Source organism: Dermacentor andersoni, chromosome 8, assembly GCF_023375885.2.
Source record: "Dermacentor andersoni chromosome 8, qqDerAnde1_hic_scaffold, whole genome shotgun sequence".
In the NCBI taxonomy this organism is placed as follows: domain Eukaryota; kingdom Metazoa; phylum Arthropoda; class Arachnida; order Ixodida; family Ixodidae; genus Dermacentor; species Dermacentor andersoni.
In genome coordinates, this window is record NC_092821.1 from 144219878 (window position 1) to 144234871 (window position 14994).

At 46.7% G+C, this 14994-nt stretch overlaps 2 protein-coding genes across 18 annotated transcripts in view; one reads left to right on the forward strand and one right to left on the reverse strand.

The window, feature by feature from the left end:
* The window catches only part of LOC129384282 (uncharacterized), a 667107-nt gene that overhangs the window by 215061 nt on the left and 437052 nt on the right, over positions 1–14994 (forward strand). The window lies entirely within an intron of this gene.
* LOC126528916 (allatostatin-A receptor-like) overlaps positions 1395–14994 on the reverse strand; it is a 94888-nt gene continuing 81288 nt past the window's right edge. The window contains exons 3-4 of the mRNA XM_050176496.3: positions 7469–8542; positions 1395–5072 (exon numbers count right to left, since the gene is read on the reverse strand). Coding sequence (XP_050032453.2) covers positions 4767–5072; positions 7469–8461 — 1299 coding nt within the window. The 5' untranslated portion in view covers positions 8462–8542 and the 3' untranslated portion in view covers positions 1395–4766. The remainder of the gene's footprint in view (positions 5073–7468; positions 8543–14994) is intronic.

Sequence of the window (14994 nt, forward strand, 5' to 3'; positions counted from 1 at the left end):
AAACAATGAATGCCTCGAGGAATCGCGTGTAGATAAACTCGCAGTGCAGCGAAAGTCAGGTAGGATGTATCTCGTCATGATCAAGAAAATTTTCCACGAATTTAGCTTCTCTCTTATAACGATTCAGAAGCAAGACGGGCTGTTCCAAGTTCTCCTTATGGGGCGCGAACAGCTCACACCACCTCTGTAAGATGCGCCACCTTACGCTGTTCAGCGACGGCTCAAAAAACGCCGAGCAAATCATTCATCAAAAGTACGTGATGTGTAAAACGGGAGAACCAGGTGGGTATCCAATTGCATATAGCTACAACTTTAGTAAGAAAAAAAGAAAACCGCAGGTTTTCTAACTTGTCTGTTGATTAGTTACTCTAGGATTCCAAATTATAGCGGTAGCGGAATTCTAAGTGGCAGAGAACCCTCAGTTTGCATCGAATGTGCTTGAGTAACCTTAAACCGACGCCCAAAGCCACCTAATATTGAAAGCATTGCGGCATTACAACAAGCTCAACTAATTTGTACTCGTGTCTTATATGGCCAATGGCCCAGGGAAAAAAAAAAGGTCTCTGTGCTTCGAATTGTCGATCACATTTACCTTGCCCTTCAATCTGCTTCCTCATGGTTAGTTCAGATGGTAGACCAACGCGCAGTAAGAGGTTGATCACGGCTCTATCCTTGCACGAGGATGAGTTTTAAAGCGAATAGCTCACCTTGCCACTTTCGTCCGTTTTCGTTGTTGGGGGGTGGTCGATGGGTGGTGGTTGGTGAACGGCGCTCGTTGGTTGGATTCGGAAAGAAAAAGGTTCGTTCGTTCGTTCCTTCGTTCGTTCCTTCGTTCGTTCCTTCCTTCGTTTGTTCGTTCGTTCGTTCGTTCGTTCGTTCGTTCGTTCGTTCGTTCGTTCGCTGATTCGTTCGTTCGTTGCTTCGTTCACTCGCTGGCTTGTGCAGTGTCCACTGGCTTGTGCAGTGTCCACTTGTTCGGGCATTTTGCTTGCGTTGAGAATCGTCGTCGATGGTTTCCGCACCATTTTCTTTGAACTGAGCAGCTTTCTCTCTGACAAAGTGATTATGGGTTTTCCTTGTACCATTGTGCAGCATACCATCATCAGGTGGATGACAATTTTCCTTCTGGGGAAGCTTCTTCAGCTTGTGAATTTCTACTGAACTGGCGCTGAGTTGTCTCAGTCGTCAGCAACCCTTGCTGTTGGCTTGCTGCATTCACTATGTCTATTTCCAGTATCCGGATTGACTGGATATTTCTTTTCAGAAAAATTTGAGCTTAAATTTTTTTTCAGAATATGTGCTCTGGTTTGCCTGCACGAAGAATTCTGCACGAGGTTTCGTTTTACATGAAATAATTCACACCGGCCAGAAACACATATTCATAGCAATGCATATGGACTTCAAACGCGTTTATTGTACATTTTGAACGAAGATAATTAGTACAGGAGAACACGTCTTGGAGGCACAGGACGTAAAAATGAAAGCCCCGGCAGCTTTGGCGTTTTATTTCTTGGCATCAGTCGGGAGTGCTCGTTTTTAACTTTCGTGTGATTAGAGTGGGGACAAAAATTTAACCGGTTTTACTTTTTAACAAAGTTTCGCTTGCACCTCCTCTAGAGTAAATGACATACGCTCGATACAGGTTGTGTATAGTAAACTTCAACAAGATCGTAACAGTCTTTCAAAAATGTCTTTCGTGTTTCCTCCGACACGGCAAAAAGCCTCAGCCTACAGTTACAGCTTGAACTATGAGAACCAAGCTAACCGTCTATACTTTTCCCCCCTGTAACAGCATTAAGTTTACTTGCTACCCTGCAGAGAAGATTAGCTGCGTCACAAGCACAATAGGTAACAAGTGGCCAACGCCCAACACCCTAAGTAGACAAGTACAATAACATTTTTTTTTCTTTGCAGATGTATGTACCAGATTCGGTGAAGTTGATTCTTGAGAGAGGGAATTGCACAAGCTCACTAGGCGAACACAGGGGCTTTTTTTGGCATCGGAACACAAACACTCGCACTCGTGGAACAGTTCTTTTAAAGAGACGGAGAGAGAAAGAGACAAAAATAGAAGTTACACGGCTTTCATCACAGTTGAAGCACCGAGATGACACTCTGTTTAAGCAGCGCAAGAAGTACAGGTCACGAGGAGCGCGACGTTGGTGTGTTTTTTCTTCTTCTTCTCCATGAACACGGCTTAGGCCACGATAGATAAGTTAAAATTGCACACATTCACCACACATTCACTGGCGGTCCGACTTCTGCACGAAGGTTCGAGCATTCAAGTTCTTCGTGTGACACTTGTACACAACACCTAGGTTACTGCACGGCGCTACAAAAGTGGTCCAAGCGTCGTTGGGTAGAAGACACGTATTCCGTTAGAGAGACGAACGTTGACAGGGTGTTGTGCTCCGTCGAGAGATGTGAACGCCGATGGGTTAGGGAACGCCAGAAGCTGAACTTCTCGTACGAGAGAAGGGCGGCAAGATTCCAGCACAGGAGATGTACACGGCCGTAGAAAACGTGAACTCCCAGAGTACGACAAACAAGTTTCCATCTCAATGAAGATAAGCGAATGCTAGCACGTACCACAAACAGGCATCGCTGCTTTTAAGCAGTGAACGTGCTTCTCGTATGACACCAACCACTTCCAGTGAACACGAGGGGGCTGAAAGAGGCCGACCCGATCACGAAGCACTTCTCGTACCAAAGGTCGGCGCGACATCAGGTATTTTCTATGTGCAGTGCCTGCGGCGCTTGCTAGCTTCAGCGATTTGGGTTACATGCATTGAATGATCACTATATTGTTGACCCGCAAGACTGGCCTAGTCTACTCGTGTTCTGCACAGTTCTAAGGTAATATAATTAACCGACTATTGAGAAGCATAATGAACACACTTTGCTACTGACGGAAGATCGAGAGGCTTTCAAGCATGCGTGTATCATTCCCGTCAGTTCGCCCACTTACTGGCCCCGGATCAGTCTAATTTTAATGTTTACGGGCAATCTGGAGATCGCATTTTTTTATTTATCGTTCATTTGAGAGGTCTTCTGTTTGTCGTGCTCAGTGACTCATACGCTTAAGAACCTGAAATCACGTCAAAAGAAATCCAGTAAGCTATTGATGAGAGACACAAGAACAGGGGATGTGGAAAGGACAGGTGTGCAAATATATTGTTTAGTACACTGAGTGAACATCGTAAGTCATAAGAAATTCATGCCTGTCTATTTCCAAGCTAGTAAAAGAGATAGTTCGCAATGTAAAACACGTCGTAAACGTTCGGTCACGCATAGGTTCCACGTAACGAGCGATCCACAAATGTAAGTAAAAAAAACAAGCAATATACGCATACGCGAACACAACCTAAAGCAATTCGCATGTTATGCGCGTAGGACAGGACAACGGGGCAGTTGCCTAAGTCACTGGCATGCTCTGTGCAATATGGAGGGTATGATTGCAATGACCTCTGAACGAGGCTAAACATTGATATTTACACTGACGTTCCACGCTTTCTTGTGCGATCATGTCACTGGGTTATACGTTGGCAAATAACTATTATAATAAGTTCTCATCGGTTTCATATAGGCATCTATCTGGGGATGCGAAAATCGCTACTGTCTTCGTTGGAACCAAGAAATGCTTTAGACACTTGTTTTTCTTTTAGACAAATAGTGTGTTCATAATAACGGTGTAAATGAAACAATGACCCATGAATGTTGCGCCAACATGCACTACCTGCTTTTGAAAGAATCCTAATTTTACAGCCACAGCTAAGCTCACTCGAACTTAGCAATGCCTATGGGGGCCCACATGGAATATATCAGTGTCGTCACTCTTGGAAGGATGTTGTGGGCAAAACATTCTTTCTTTCTAGCTATCACTATCACAGTTTAACTTCGAACAACGCCTCGTGTTCCCCGACTACAACTTTTAGCATATTGGTATAGTAACTCTGACTTAAGCTTGACAAAGTTAGGGGAACAGCGTAGTAGGTAGAAGAACAATTTGGCCCTGTTTCGTCAACCGCTTCTCTTGTTCTTCACGCCCTTTCGACAGGTGCGTTTTGTGCGGTTAAAGCTGTCGTTCGCCTGCTCATCTGTGTGAAGCTCACTACGAAGATAGCGTGCAAACACTCACGACATTGAAAAAAAAAATTTGCTCCGATTCAGTCAACGACATCTTGTTCTTCATCGTGAAGAGCTGGTTTTTGAATATTTCGCAAGTTGACGCTATGTGCGCACACCTGAGGCAGGATCCAAGAATGCCAAGGAATAAAAAAAAAGCACGACGGAGAAGAGGCGTCAGCTAGAAGCAGCCCGCCACGGCCGTACCACATTGAAGAAGAACCATTTACACAACATTGGGCCGAGACGCAACGATGTCTGCAGTGTTTTGTGACGACACAAACTGGCTTGTCGGCGATTAGTAGCAGCTTGGTGAGGCGGCGACGTTGAAACTATTTCTCGAAGACAAAAGGTTATCTTTCTTTCGGTCGTTTGAATAACCTTGCGTCATCCGTAGCGTGGTAGGCTGAATTTTGATTGAAGTAATTTTTTTTTTTTAGCCAGCAAACTTCGTTAACATCATTGTCACGTTTTTAGAACTGCATCATATGCAGAAACTTGACAGTCACATTCTGTCAACGACACAGGACATACACAGCGCAGAACTGCCGAATGACGGAATGCGGCGTCCTTGATGGGGAAAGAAATGTGGACCAGTAGGGCCTGATGCTTCAGTTGACGGCGCACAGTCGCAGTCTTCGTTACAGGATGTCGTTCATGATTTTGGGAGCCTTGTTCGCAGAGTTTGCAAGCGTCTCTCGCTCGGCGAAATCGATCTCCTCCCCCCGCGTCCGCGTTGGGCAGGAGCCGACAGCCGCCGGCGTCTTCCGGTAGCAGAAGATGATTTTTCGGAAGCTCTTGCGGAAGTTGTCCGAGAGGAAAGCGTAGAGGAACGGGTTCACACAGGAGTTCGTGTACGCCAGAATCTGTGAAGCAATCTGCACCACAATACGCGGAGGGTTCATCGGCAGCCCATAGATGTCCACACTCTTCAGCACGAGCACCACCTGCGAGAGACAGAGAGAGAGAGAGAGAACATCTCGAGTTATGTTCTGCATTTCGACGGAAAATACAAGTAAACAATGGACATCGACAGGAATGCAAGCTTTTACTTCTTACTGGAAGTGTCGCTGCCGTTTATTTTTGAACTCGCGAAATGCATTGTCTGCGTCGCGAACGCTTATGCTTCGCTTCAGTCATTGTTATTATAGTTAAAGCATTAAGAAAGCGTTTCTATCATATACGGCACTGTTAAACACTACCGTTCCCGAACAGCATCGACGCTGCAGAGGCACTGTCTAGCCTTGGCGTCCGACACCAGCCATTTCATTTAAATAGCTCTCTTTCGGTGTTGCCGAAGCAAAAGCATATAGTAAAGAAAGCAAGGTTTTTGTTACATCCATCGGAGTCAATATTATACCAAAACAATACCCGTCATCTACGTTCCGTGTATTTCGTATCTTTATCCCTCGGAGCTCACTACACCTCTGTTAGGTTGCTGTTCGTAACGTGAGAATGCCGTGACCGCACCGCTAAACAAATGAAACGCACGCAAGATAGAGGCATGCAAGGAAATTGTTTGAAGGCAAACTCCGAAGCCTTGATCTGCTGTCAAAGCGAAGTTTGCTTTGTTTCTTCGCCCCCCTTTGCGAAGGCTTCCTGCTGTATGCTGCTGTCTCGCCGATCGTACAATATGGCTCACTGGCTATTTACGCTGGGTATCTTCTGAATCAGCAACATGGGAGACGGCGCATGTGGAACTGAGCATGTGACCGAATATACAACTTGAGCTTGTAGGTATGCGCAATCGGATATATATATATATATATATATATATATATATATATATATATATGAGAGAGAGAGAGAGAGAGATAAAGAGAGAGAGATAAAAGCAAAGCACACACAGCCAATGTGACACAAGGTATGTGAGCGTTGTTGGCTAATTCCCCAGAATAGCTGTCTGCCACTGGGTAGGTGCGCGAATAGATGAGTAGAGCCAAAGGGTAGAAGAAAAAAAGTCGGCAAAATAGGCACATTGTTCAGAAAGAAATACAGGAAACATAACTGAAACGGGGTTTGCATTGAGTGAGGAGTGTTGAGCTACAAAGCAGTGAACAAATCGGCAACAAAATAAATGAAGTGGGCTATTGAGAAGTGAAGAAGACCTCGGAAACAGAAGCAGTCGATTGCAAAAAAAAAAAAAGAAAGCTGAGAGAAGAAAAGGGAACCATTGCCTTAATTGAGCGAGAAGCGTTAACCTACATAGAAGAAAAGAAGAAGCGAATACCTTTGTAGCAAATATCAAGAAAAGCTTCGCCGATAACCGAATCTCGCATATGTGTGGAACTCGCTGATCGTTTTATTTTTGCCATAGGGATAGGCTCGAGTCATTTAACCACACATTGCAGCCTACAGCCATGAACCGGTGAAGCAAGAGCACTGATCGCACTGTCCCCTCATGGAAGTACTTCTTTTGTCGACATTTACCTGACTCTTTGAAAACTGTTTATTGGAACTCAAGCTGCACCAAACAACCACTGGCTTCCTCATCTAATGAGAGCCGACAACCCACAGAATGGTAATAGAAGAAAGCTGTTGTATGGTACTGGTTACAAGCTGTGTCATCACGTGCACTTCTGGTAGTAGGAAATTCAATCAAGTAAGTACATTCAGCTTGCAGTTATAAAACGCTTTTTTTTCTATTTCGGAGCACTGAAGGAAGTGACCGCACGTGCGACACTTTCTGCTTGATCTTCTAAATCAGTGAGCTCTATCGCGCACACAGCCTCGGAGGCTGTAGCTTCGGCATATTGCGGTCATCAGGGCTTGCCGCCAAAAAAGCTGAACGTGTTTTGCAAGACTTGACAGGCATTTCAAAAGCTGAGTTTGCTCTACTGCATACACGTTTCGGCGCCAAAAGTGTAACCCGATATGTTACTGGCTTAGTTTGTACGTACTGATTGTTTCGGCCAGGATAATGTTACACGGGGACGAGAGCTGTGTTCTTTATCTTCCGTCATCAGTGTGTGTAATGTTATGCTATCCGAACAAGTCAGACTATGGCTGTAGGCACAAATGAACCCAAGGACATCCGCTGTCATTGGATAAGAAAGGTGGCAATATACTCAAGTGGGCGCCAAAGACGACTAAACAGCCATTTAGTGTGGTCGTCTCATGCTATGCGTGGACGCTATTTGGCGTTCTAGGCATGAAGCATGGAGACAAAATCACGTTTTCCATCCCATTTGCGCCACGGAGGAGCGTTCTTCCCGTAGCTACGTCCTTCTTAAGCTATAGATAGCACGACCCGAAGGTTGACCAGCACTTGAGCAAAGGACCGCAACATGACACCCTTGATACCTGTACTCGATAATACAAAAGCAATACACGTGGCACATACCTGAACAGGACACCAGCAAACGGCGAACACGACGACCACCACCACTACGAGTCGGGTGACCCGTTTCTTGGATCGCACGCTTTCCGCGCTGACCCTGCCTCCGGGCGCCGTTCCAAACCAAAGCCTCTTGAGCATCAATACGTAAAGTACGAATATGAGCGCCAGCGGAATCACGAAGGAGGACATGAAGAAAGATATCTGAAAAGCCGCTATGTTGTATCCCAGGTCCACCCGGAAGGTGCAGGAGGAAAAACTGTCGTTGAGGACAATCATGCCGTGGGCGAAGAGCGCGGGAATGCAAGCGAGCAGGATGACGACCCAGGTCAGGAGAATGGCCATGTACGCGTTTCGCTCCGTCCTCACGGACATGGAGGTGATCGGGTGGACCACGGCCAGGAACCGGTCGAGCGACATCAGCACCAGCGTGTATATGCTCGCGTACGCGCACACGATGACTAGGTACTGCACGACGCGACACCAGACGTCGCCGAAGGGCCAGTAGTTGAGGGTGTAGTCCCAGCCCGTGAAAGGGACGCAGAAGACGATGAAGAGCAGGTCGGCCATGGCGAGGTTAATGATGAGAATGTTCGTGGTGGAACGCATCTGCGGGTTGCACAGCACGACGAGGACCACGAGCGCGTTGCCGAAAAATCCGATCACGGCGATGGCACCGAACAGGATGGGCACCACGATGCCCAGAACCTCTTCTACCGCCCTGTTCCCGGGGTACTCGAAGAAGTCGTCGTCCTCGCCGTCCGAGTACGCGGCATCGGCAGTCGCGTTCCTGGAGTCACCGCCGCAAGACAGCGGCGACGCGGTGCCGTTGCAGAGGTTCGATGCCGCGGCCGCCGCTGTCTGTTTGACGAGCGTCGCCAGGAACTTGATTGGATCAGAACTCCCGTAGTGCTGGACGACGCCGGCAGGCGTCGCTGACTGGGCATCGCGCTTGTGGTCTTCAGCTGCATACGAAGGGTCTTCGGTGTACCTGTGCATGATTCTTCTCAGGGCTCTTGCTCCTCTAGATCACAGGAGTAGCTTTGAGTCGTCCCTGGCCAGGATACGAAGATGGAGAAACTGGAAAAGAGGAAAGAGAAAGTTCGAATGCTAGCTTTCAATAACGTTTCTGCCAATATTGTTCGCGGTGCGTGCACCAACTATGGAAGTGACCGCTTACTTATTGCTGACATTCATGAGCGCTAGGTACAATTTGCTTAATTTATAGAAAATGTCATTGTGATATCGTGAAGAAGGATGTGCACATTATTGCACGTGAGCTTTTGCAGGATTTTTTTCATCAGGCACAAGAGCGTCGAGTGTGTTGGTGATACATCTGCTACATAAGGCAAAATATGCTTGCTGGAATGAATTTAAAGATCAGATCTTCCGATAATATAAAGAGTCGGTCGAGTATCGTTTCTTAATCAGCTGGTGGCATTTTTTTCACGCATAAAGACCGCGAGCTCTTTTCCTCATTCCTTTCCGAAATATATATGTTGTAAGTCAGCGCATCTGGCCTACTATGTTTTGTCCACATGTTTTCTTTTTTTCTTTTTGATGATCGTTGAAGTTGTCAGGTCAATACGAGCAGTGAATTTTTTTTATTCAGCAGTGTTCACGGGCACTGGAATGTAACGGCGCGTAAACGCCACCATGATGCAATCAAGCTCGCCACTCAGCTCCCGCCGAGTGTGTACCCACATTACGCTCATTAAATTTGCCATTGTACCTGCACACCTTCTGTTGCATCATTTGTTTTACGCTTACATCTCGAGACAAATGACAACGGGGGTGAAGTGGTGCGTTTGTGTATTGCTTGATGAAGTGTCGACGCAAAAGACTTCACTGTGGCCTTTTACATTAGGCATCAATCGTTGCCACATTGGTCCGATGATAACGTTCTGCACTCCCACCAGTACACAGAAACGTCAACAGCATAGTCGGGTAGTACAGGCGTTAGGTTAACTTTGAATATAGAGAGAAAGAGAAACGTTTTTTATTGGATGGTGCAGATATCGACATGGTCATACACTCAGCTACCTACTCCCCATGAAGATAGAGACATACGAAATGACGCATTCAAGTATAGCCTACACATACCCAAGCGCCAACACACGCAGCAGCAAGTAACTAACGTGCTTGGTCGACGCCAGTGCCACTAAGAAAAGGCTGCCTTGCAAATTTAGGACAGTTTAAGCACTTTACGTTTAGCAAGCGGTACCAAAGATGAATATCAGGTTAAAGTGTACTTGTACATTACGCTTCTGCGAAATTACGCTTCTGGCAGAGGCAGGCCTGCCAGAATGTTCGTATAGAGCATGCAATAAGCTTACGAGACGCGTTTCCTAAGGCGAGCGGACAAGTTGCAGTCGCCGCATCTCTATGGCCGCGTGAGAACACCCGTTCAGCGAATGGTCGCAAGGCTCTGATCCGGTTATTAGGAGCCCACTCCCTATGGCTTCCTGCTAAACGACAAGTGTTGCGGGCTACTTTTCTGGCACAGAGAGAACCTAGAGGGTCGTAACTGGCATTCTCGATGTATTTTCTGGTCGCAAGACAACCAGGAGCCGGCACCGTGTCTGTGCACGAAGACCCTTCTTCATACCTCGTTAATAAAGATAAATATTACGAGAAAGATTCGGCCTGTGTAGATGGCGAGGATCAGACCATCACTCCCCTCTCGTCGGAAATGGGGCGGGATTCGCTACATTATGGTGGTCATTACCCTGGAAAGAACGTGTAATCTGTAGCCCGGGGACCACCCCTATCATAAGGGAGAGAGACCGGTAATAACGCCCCGGAGGGTTAGAATAAAGCAAATTCTTCCAGTGAACACTAACAACAAACAATGAGCACAAAGGCTTGGCAAAAGGGCGGATATAGTTCAGGACCTGTGAGCAGAGGACTAGTAATTCTAGCTCGAAGGCGTACTTTTAGCATCGCGTCTTTCTTCCTTTTCTTTTAGACACCATGGCCAACTACAAGTTTCCTGCTAAATATGGTTTCTTTGTGTTTATTTGGTTCTTCGTTTTAGCCTTTTTTTGTTCTTATTCTCTTGTTTGCATAACTCCGATAAGCATGCTGGATATTTTTCTCATGTTGGGCATGATTGAAGAAAGCCATACCTTGTCTTGTCTCATAGGTTATATCTGTTTTACGGTTTACTTACCGTTGATGCAAAGCTACTGGCTAAGATAAATTATTGCACTTCTTTTTTTACAATTTCTCGCAGAGGTCATCATTGCCAGAAATATGTTTAATAATTCTTAGTGAGGCTGCACTGCGGCAAGAAACTCTGAGCAGCGTCAAAGAAAAGGAAACATTAGGAAATCTTTCCTAAGTATAATGATGTCTGCGTTCAAAGAAAATTATAAGTGTTGTGTATATGGATGCAACGAGGCCTCGAGTCATCGCGGGCATCGGAATTTTTTCAGTTTATTGCCTTTTTTCCCCTTATTTAGGACAGTTTCTAAAGGTAACCTTCACGGCAGATATGTAATTCGAAGGTGATGAAGTTGCCACTATGTGGCGGAAGAAGTATAGTAAGGCCGAAGTTGTTATGAAACAGAAGCCTACATTCTCTTTAAGAAACAACTTTCGTCGTGCAGAAAGCTACGCGCCTCATTTTCCTAATCAGCAATCTCTCGTCTTAGGGGTAGGACATGTTTGTAGTGTTTCGAATGAGTCTTATTGGCTGTTCCATGTCTATCACTTATTTCTTTTTTGTTGTTGGTGTACAAACTTATATACGAGCAAACTAAATAGCGTTTGTTGCGAGCACAATCACTAGCTATTTGACACAGAAACCGGAAGCGGAAGCCGCATGGTTCACGCAGAGCCCTCACTATGGCTCATGCTCGCGCTTCTCTTTGCACACCCCGCGCAATCTAGTGGCAACACCGCCAAGTTCATACGTGGCCACCGAGATGCGTGGTGTGCGCCGGTAGATACGATTGCAGAGACACGCGTCATGTATGAGGTGTTAACTGCAGCCGAGCTCCTCCCTGGCGCTTCCCTCTGCACACCCTGCGCTATCTAGTGGCAACACCGCCAAGTTCATACGTGGCTACCGAGATGCGTGGTGTGCGCCGGTAGGTACGATTGCAGAGACACGCGTCATGTATGAGGCGTTAACTGCAGCCGAGCTTCTCCCTCGCGCTGTCCTCTGCACACGCTGCGCCGTCTGGCGGTGCAAACGCGGTAACCGCGCGTGGCTTGCGAGATGAAATAGCCTGTGCGTTCTTTTTTGATTTCATTGAAGGGCAGCACATACCTAGTGCACACGTGCGTTTTTTTTTGTTTTTTTTTATTGAAAAGCGCTGCGTACCCACCCATATTGCGTCGCCCAACCTGGCGTAAAATTGGCGCTAAAGAGGTTCGATTAGGAACGTGACGAACCCGGAGCATTCGTGGTGCGCGTTCAATTTCCCCGAACGGACAATTTTAAATGTCTAAATTTTTTTTGATGAAGTTCGGGAAAGTCGTTAGTGATGTAGACTGATACCGGAAAGTGCATGAAGTGTCTTATGTAATTAATTCTGCAACTCTAAACAACGCAAGGTTTGGGTAGGGGCTAACTGGTATTCCATTGTTTCAAACATTGCTTCTTGTGCATTTGGCACAACGAAGGCACTTCTCCATTTCCTTAGAGAGATTGGTCTCAATGAGACACTTTAGTTGAGTATTAGGTGCTGCGCTTTGCGTGAACTATGCACATCATTTCATTTTTCATCCTATACACTCCAAGTAGCATGCTAGACATGATGCATGATCCATTAAATCTCTCTCTCAGTGCTCAGACGTCAGAGTATATATAGCTGCAGCGAAGCACACTTTGCGCCGGCTATCCGTGCCCCCTTACAACATCCTAAGCCGATGCCATTCGCTGGATGCGGCCCTTTGCTCATGTATTTGTGCGACTCGGCCTGCTCTCGAGTTATGTCGTTTCTTCGCGTGTACAGTGTAGCTGTCGTTCAAATGCATGGTAATGTAAATTTGTTCATGATGAGAATATACTACGATATTTGTTAACTTAATGATGAAACCTTGCTCACCTGCAACCCATGCTGAAACTTGCCGAAGAACGGCAGCTAGTACGACACCGCAGAAATGCACCTGCGCATCGTAATACGTGTGCAGTCTGCAGGCTATTACGGCATACCGCAGTTGTAACCGTTTATAAAACAATGCAGCACAACCCAGGTCATGGTGACTGTCGACGGTAATCCATCTATCATTGAATCAATATAGCGGCATGACGTATTGACACAGTTGGGACGAGTCATGTAAGAAGTGTGTACTGCAGCGCTGATGTCTTTTTCACGCGTCCATAAGAACACTCGCCGCCATCTATCGTCGCTGCCGCGAAGACTGCGCGTGGCCTCCGAAATGCAGGGCGCGCCGACGCGCGCGAGCGCTCAGGAACGCGTCTGCGGCCACCGGACTTCTCTCTGGCAACTTTATTTTTTTTTCTGGCCTCGCTGCGCCATCTAGTGCTGCTCATGAAAAGTCGGTGCGTGGCCTCCGAGACTAGAAGCGTGGCGCGTCGTTGCCAGCGAACACTGAGAATCGTTGCCTCGCTTGCCGCACGCTCAGTCGCATGTGCTCAGTGACCCAAGTTTGCGAGAGGCACAGCTCGCGAAAGCATTGGTGCGAAATGCGTTCATTGAAATTCGGCATATACACAGTGCAGTTTCGGCGCAGCCTCCTCCAAATGCATCCGGCTGCTGTCCTTGAGGAACCCTTGCGATGTGGGCTCGATTGTGCTCGACATCGGAGAAATTTAAGGTGCCTATCCAGTCGGGCATCTACAGTGACCAAGGTCGGCATGAAAGAGGATCATAGAAAAGCGGCACGTATGTACGCACTGCCATATACTTAGTGACCCATGTCAGTTCAATGGTCGGTTCGGAACCCAGTTCGCTCAGCCGAGCAGCTCTTTGGACTACCCATTCCACCACGTACTGTCTAGTGACCTAGATAGGCGGTAAAAACGGTTACATACAAACATACATATATACAAACATAGCGCCCCGTAAACTGCGTAAGTACCTTAAGAATGCTAACGCATTAAGAATGAATAACTGTACCATTTAGAGTTTCCGCCACACAAACTGCTCGCGTGAATTCGGGAGCGACAACGAACCTCTCGTAAAAGCTGTTGCACAAGCGGCGACGCTAGAAATATTAAAAGAGCAGACTGGTAGTCTAGTTCGCACTGCATAAATTGAGGTAACGCGCAAAGCAGCACGCAAGAACTTCGTCTCCTTCTGTCGTTCTGCGTGCTCTTTTGCGCTTTAGCTCGAGTTAAAGAAATATTGCTCCTTCTTTGATGGCTTCCTTCTTTCGTACTTAATTCGTAGTTAAGGGTAGGTGCGTAACGCGTTATTCTTTCTTAATTGCTTTTTACGTGTTATACAGAACAGCTCGCACTACGCGCTATACGTCAGGGCCCCGAATAGCTGGGCGCATTCGAGTCATGTCATCCTAAAGCGAGTCGGGCAAGCTTTTTACCGTCCTCACGGGTAAAGGCCGTAAAAGAAACGTTTGAGCCGCTATGCGACGGCGCGATGTCGGCCTCGGTTTCACCTAGTCATTACGACGGAAGGTAAAGTTTCCTCTCGCCACGGTCGTTAAGTTCTGCCTAGAATTGCAGTAACCTGTGACGATGTAACGGTGACTACGGAAACGTCGCGTTTACGAGTTCAGGGTAACAAAAGAGAAGCAAAACTTCATATTACATCGGTTATACACACATTCTGAAGTAGTCTGTCGGTGGGGTCGTAAAACTTGGATGCAAGTTCCCAGTTAGACAAAACTACACTTAAAATTGGTTCCTCATTGCAAGAGCACCTATATCCAATTCCTGTGAGTGCAACTCTAACCTATAGTACATCGTTGACCAATAAAACGATGCACACCGCAACAAAAAACTGACACTAGTCAAAGGAAGTAGCATAACTTGATAGTTATTTGCCAAAAGAATGGCTCGATGCTGGTTTATGGCTTATTCGTGTGTTGCAGAACCTTGAGAAACGGGTTGCACAGAACGAAAATGGGATCGAGAACTTTTCAGTTCTCGATGGCGACCTGCGCGGCTTCTGAGGCCTCGTGGGGCCTAACCTCCTCCTGAGTATGTAGCTCCGCAGCCGTTGCGGACTGATGGTCAGCAGCCAATTACAAGATTCACAAACAATCATTTTGCCAAAGACTGTGCCGGGGAGACCAATTTCTTTTCTGCCGAGGGCATGTCTTTTTCGAAGCTCAGCGGGTCTTCCTGTCTTGGTTGCGCGTCAGCTGGTACAGTGCCACTAGCTCTTTATTCTTTTTTCCTTGTTTAGGCACCACTGTAAGCATTTAAAATGTTTAGTGGCTTTGGCGAAGATTTCAACCTCACAGCTGGATACGGGAGCTTGGTGCTTGACCTCTATTCCACGGCAACCCCCTGTGTGTGTTCGCTAATGCCCGTGCGTCCACATCATGTCTTGGTCGTGTATATCCTGACGAAAAGTATGCGGCTCAAGTATTCT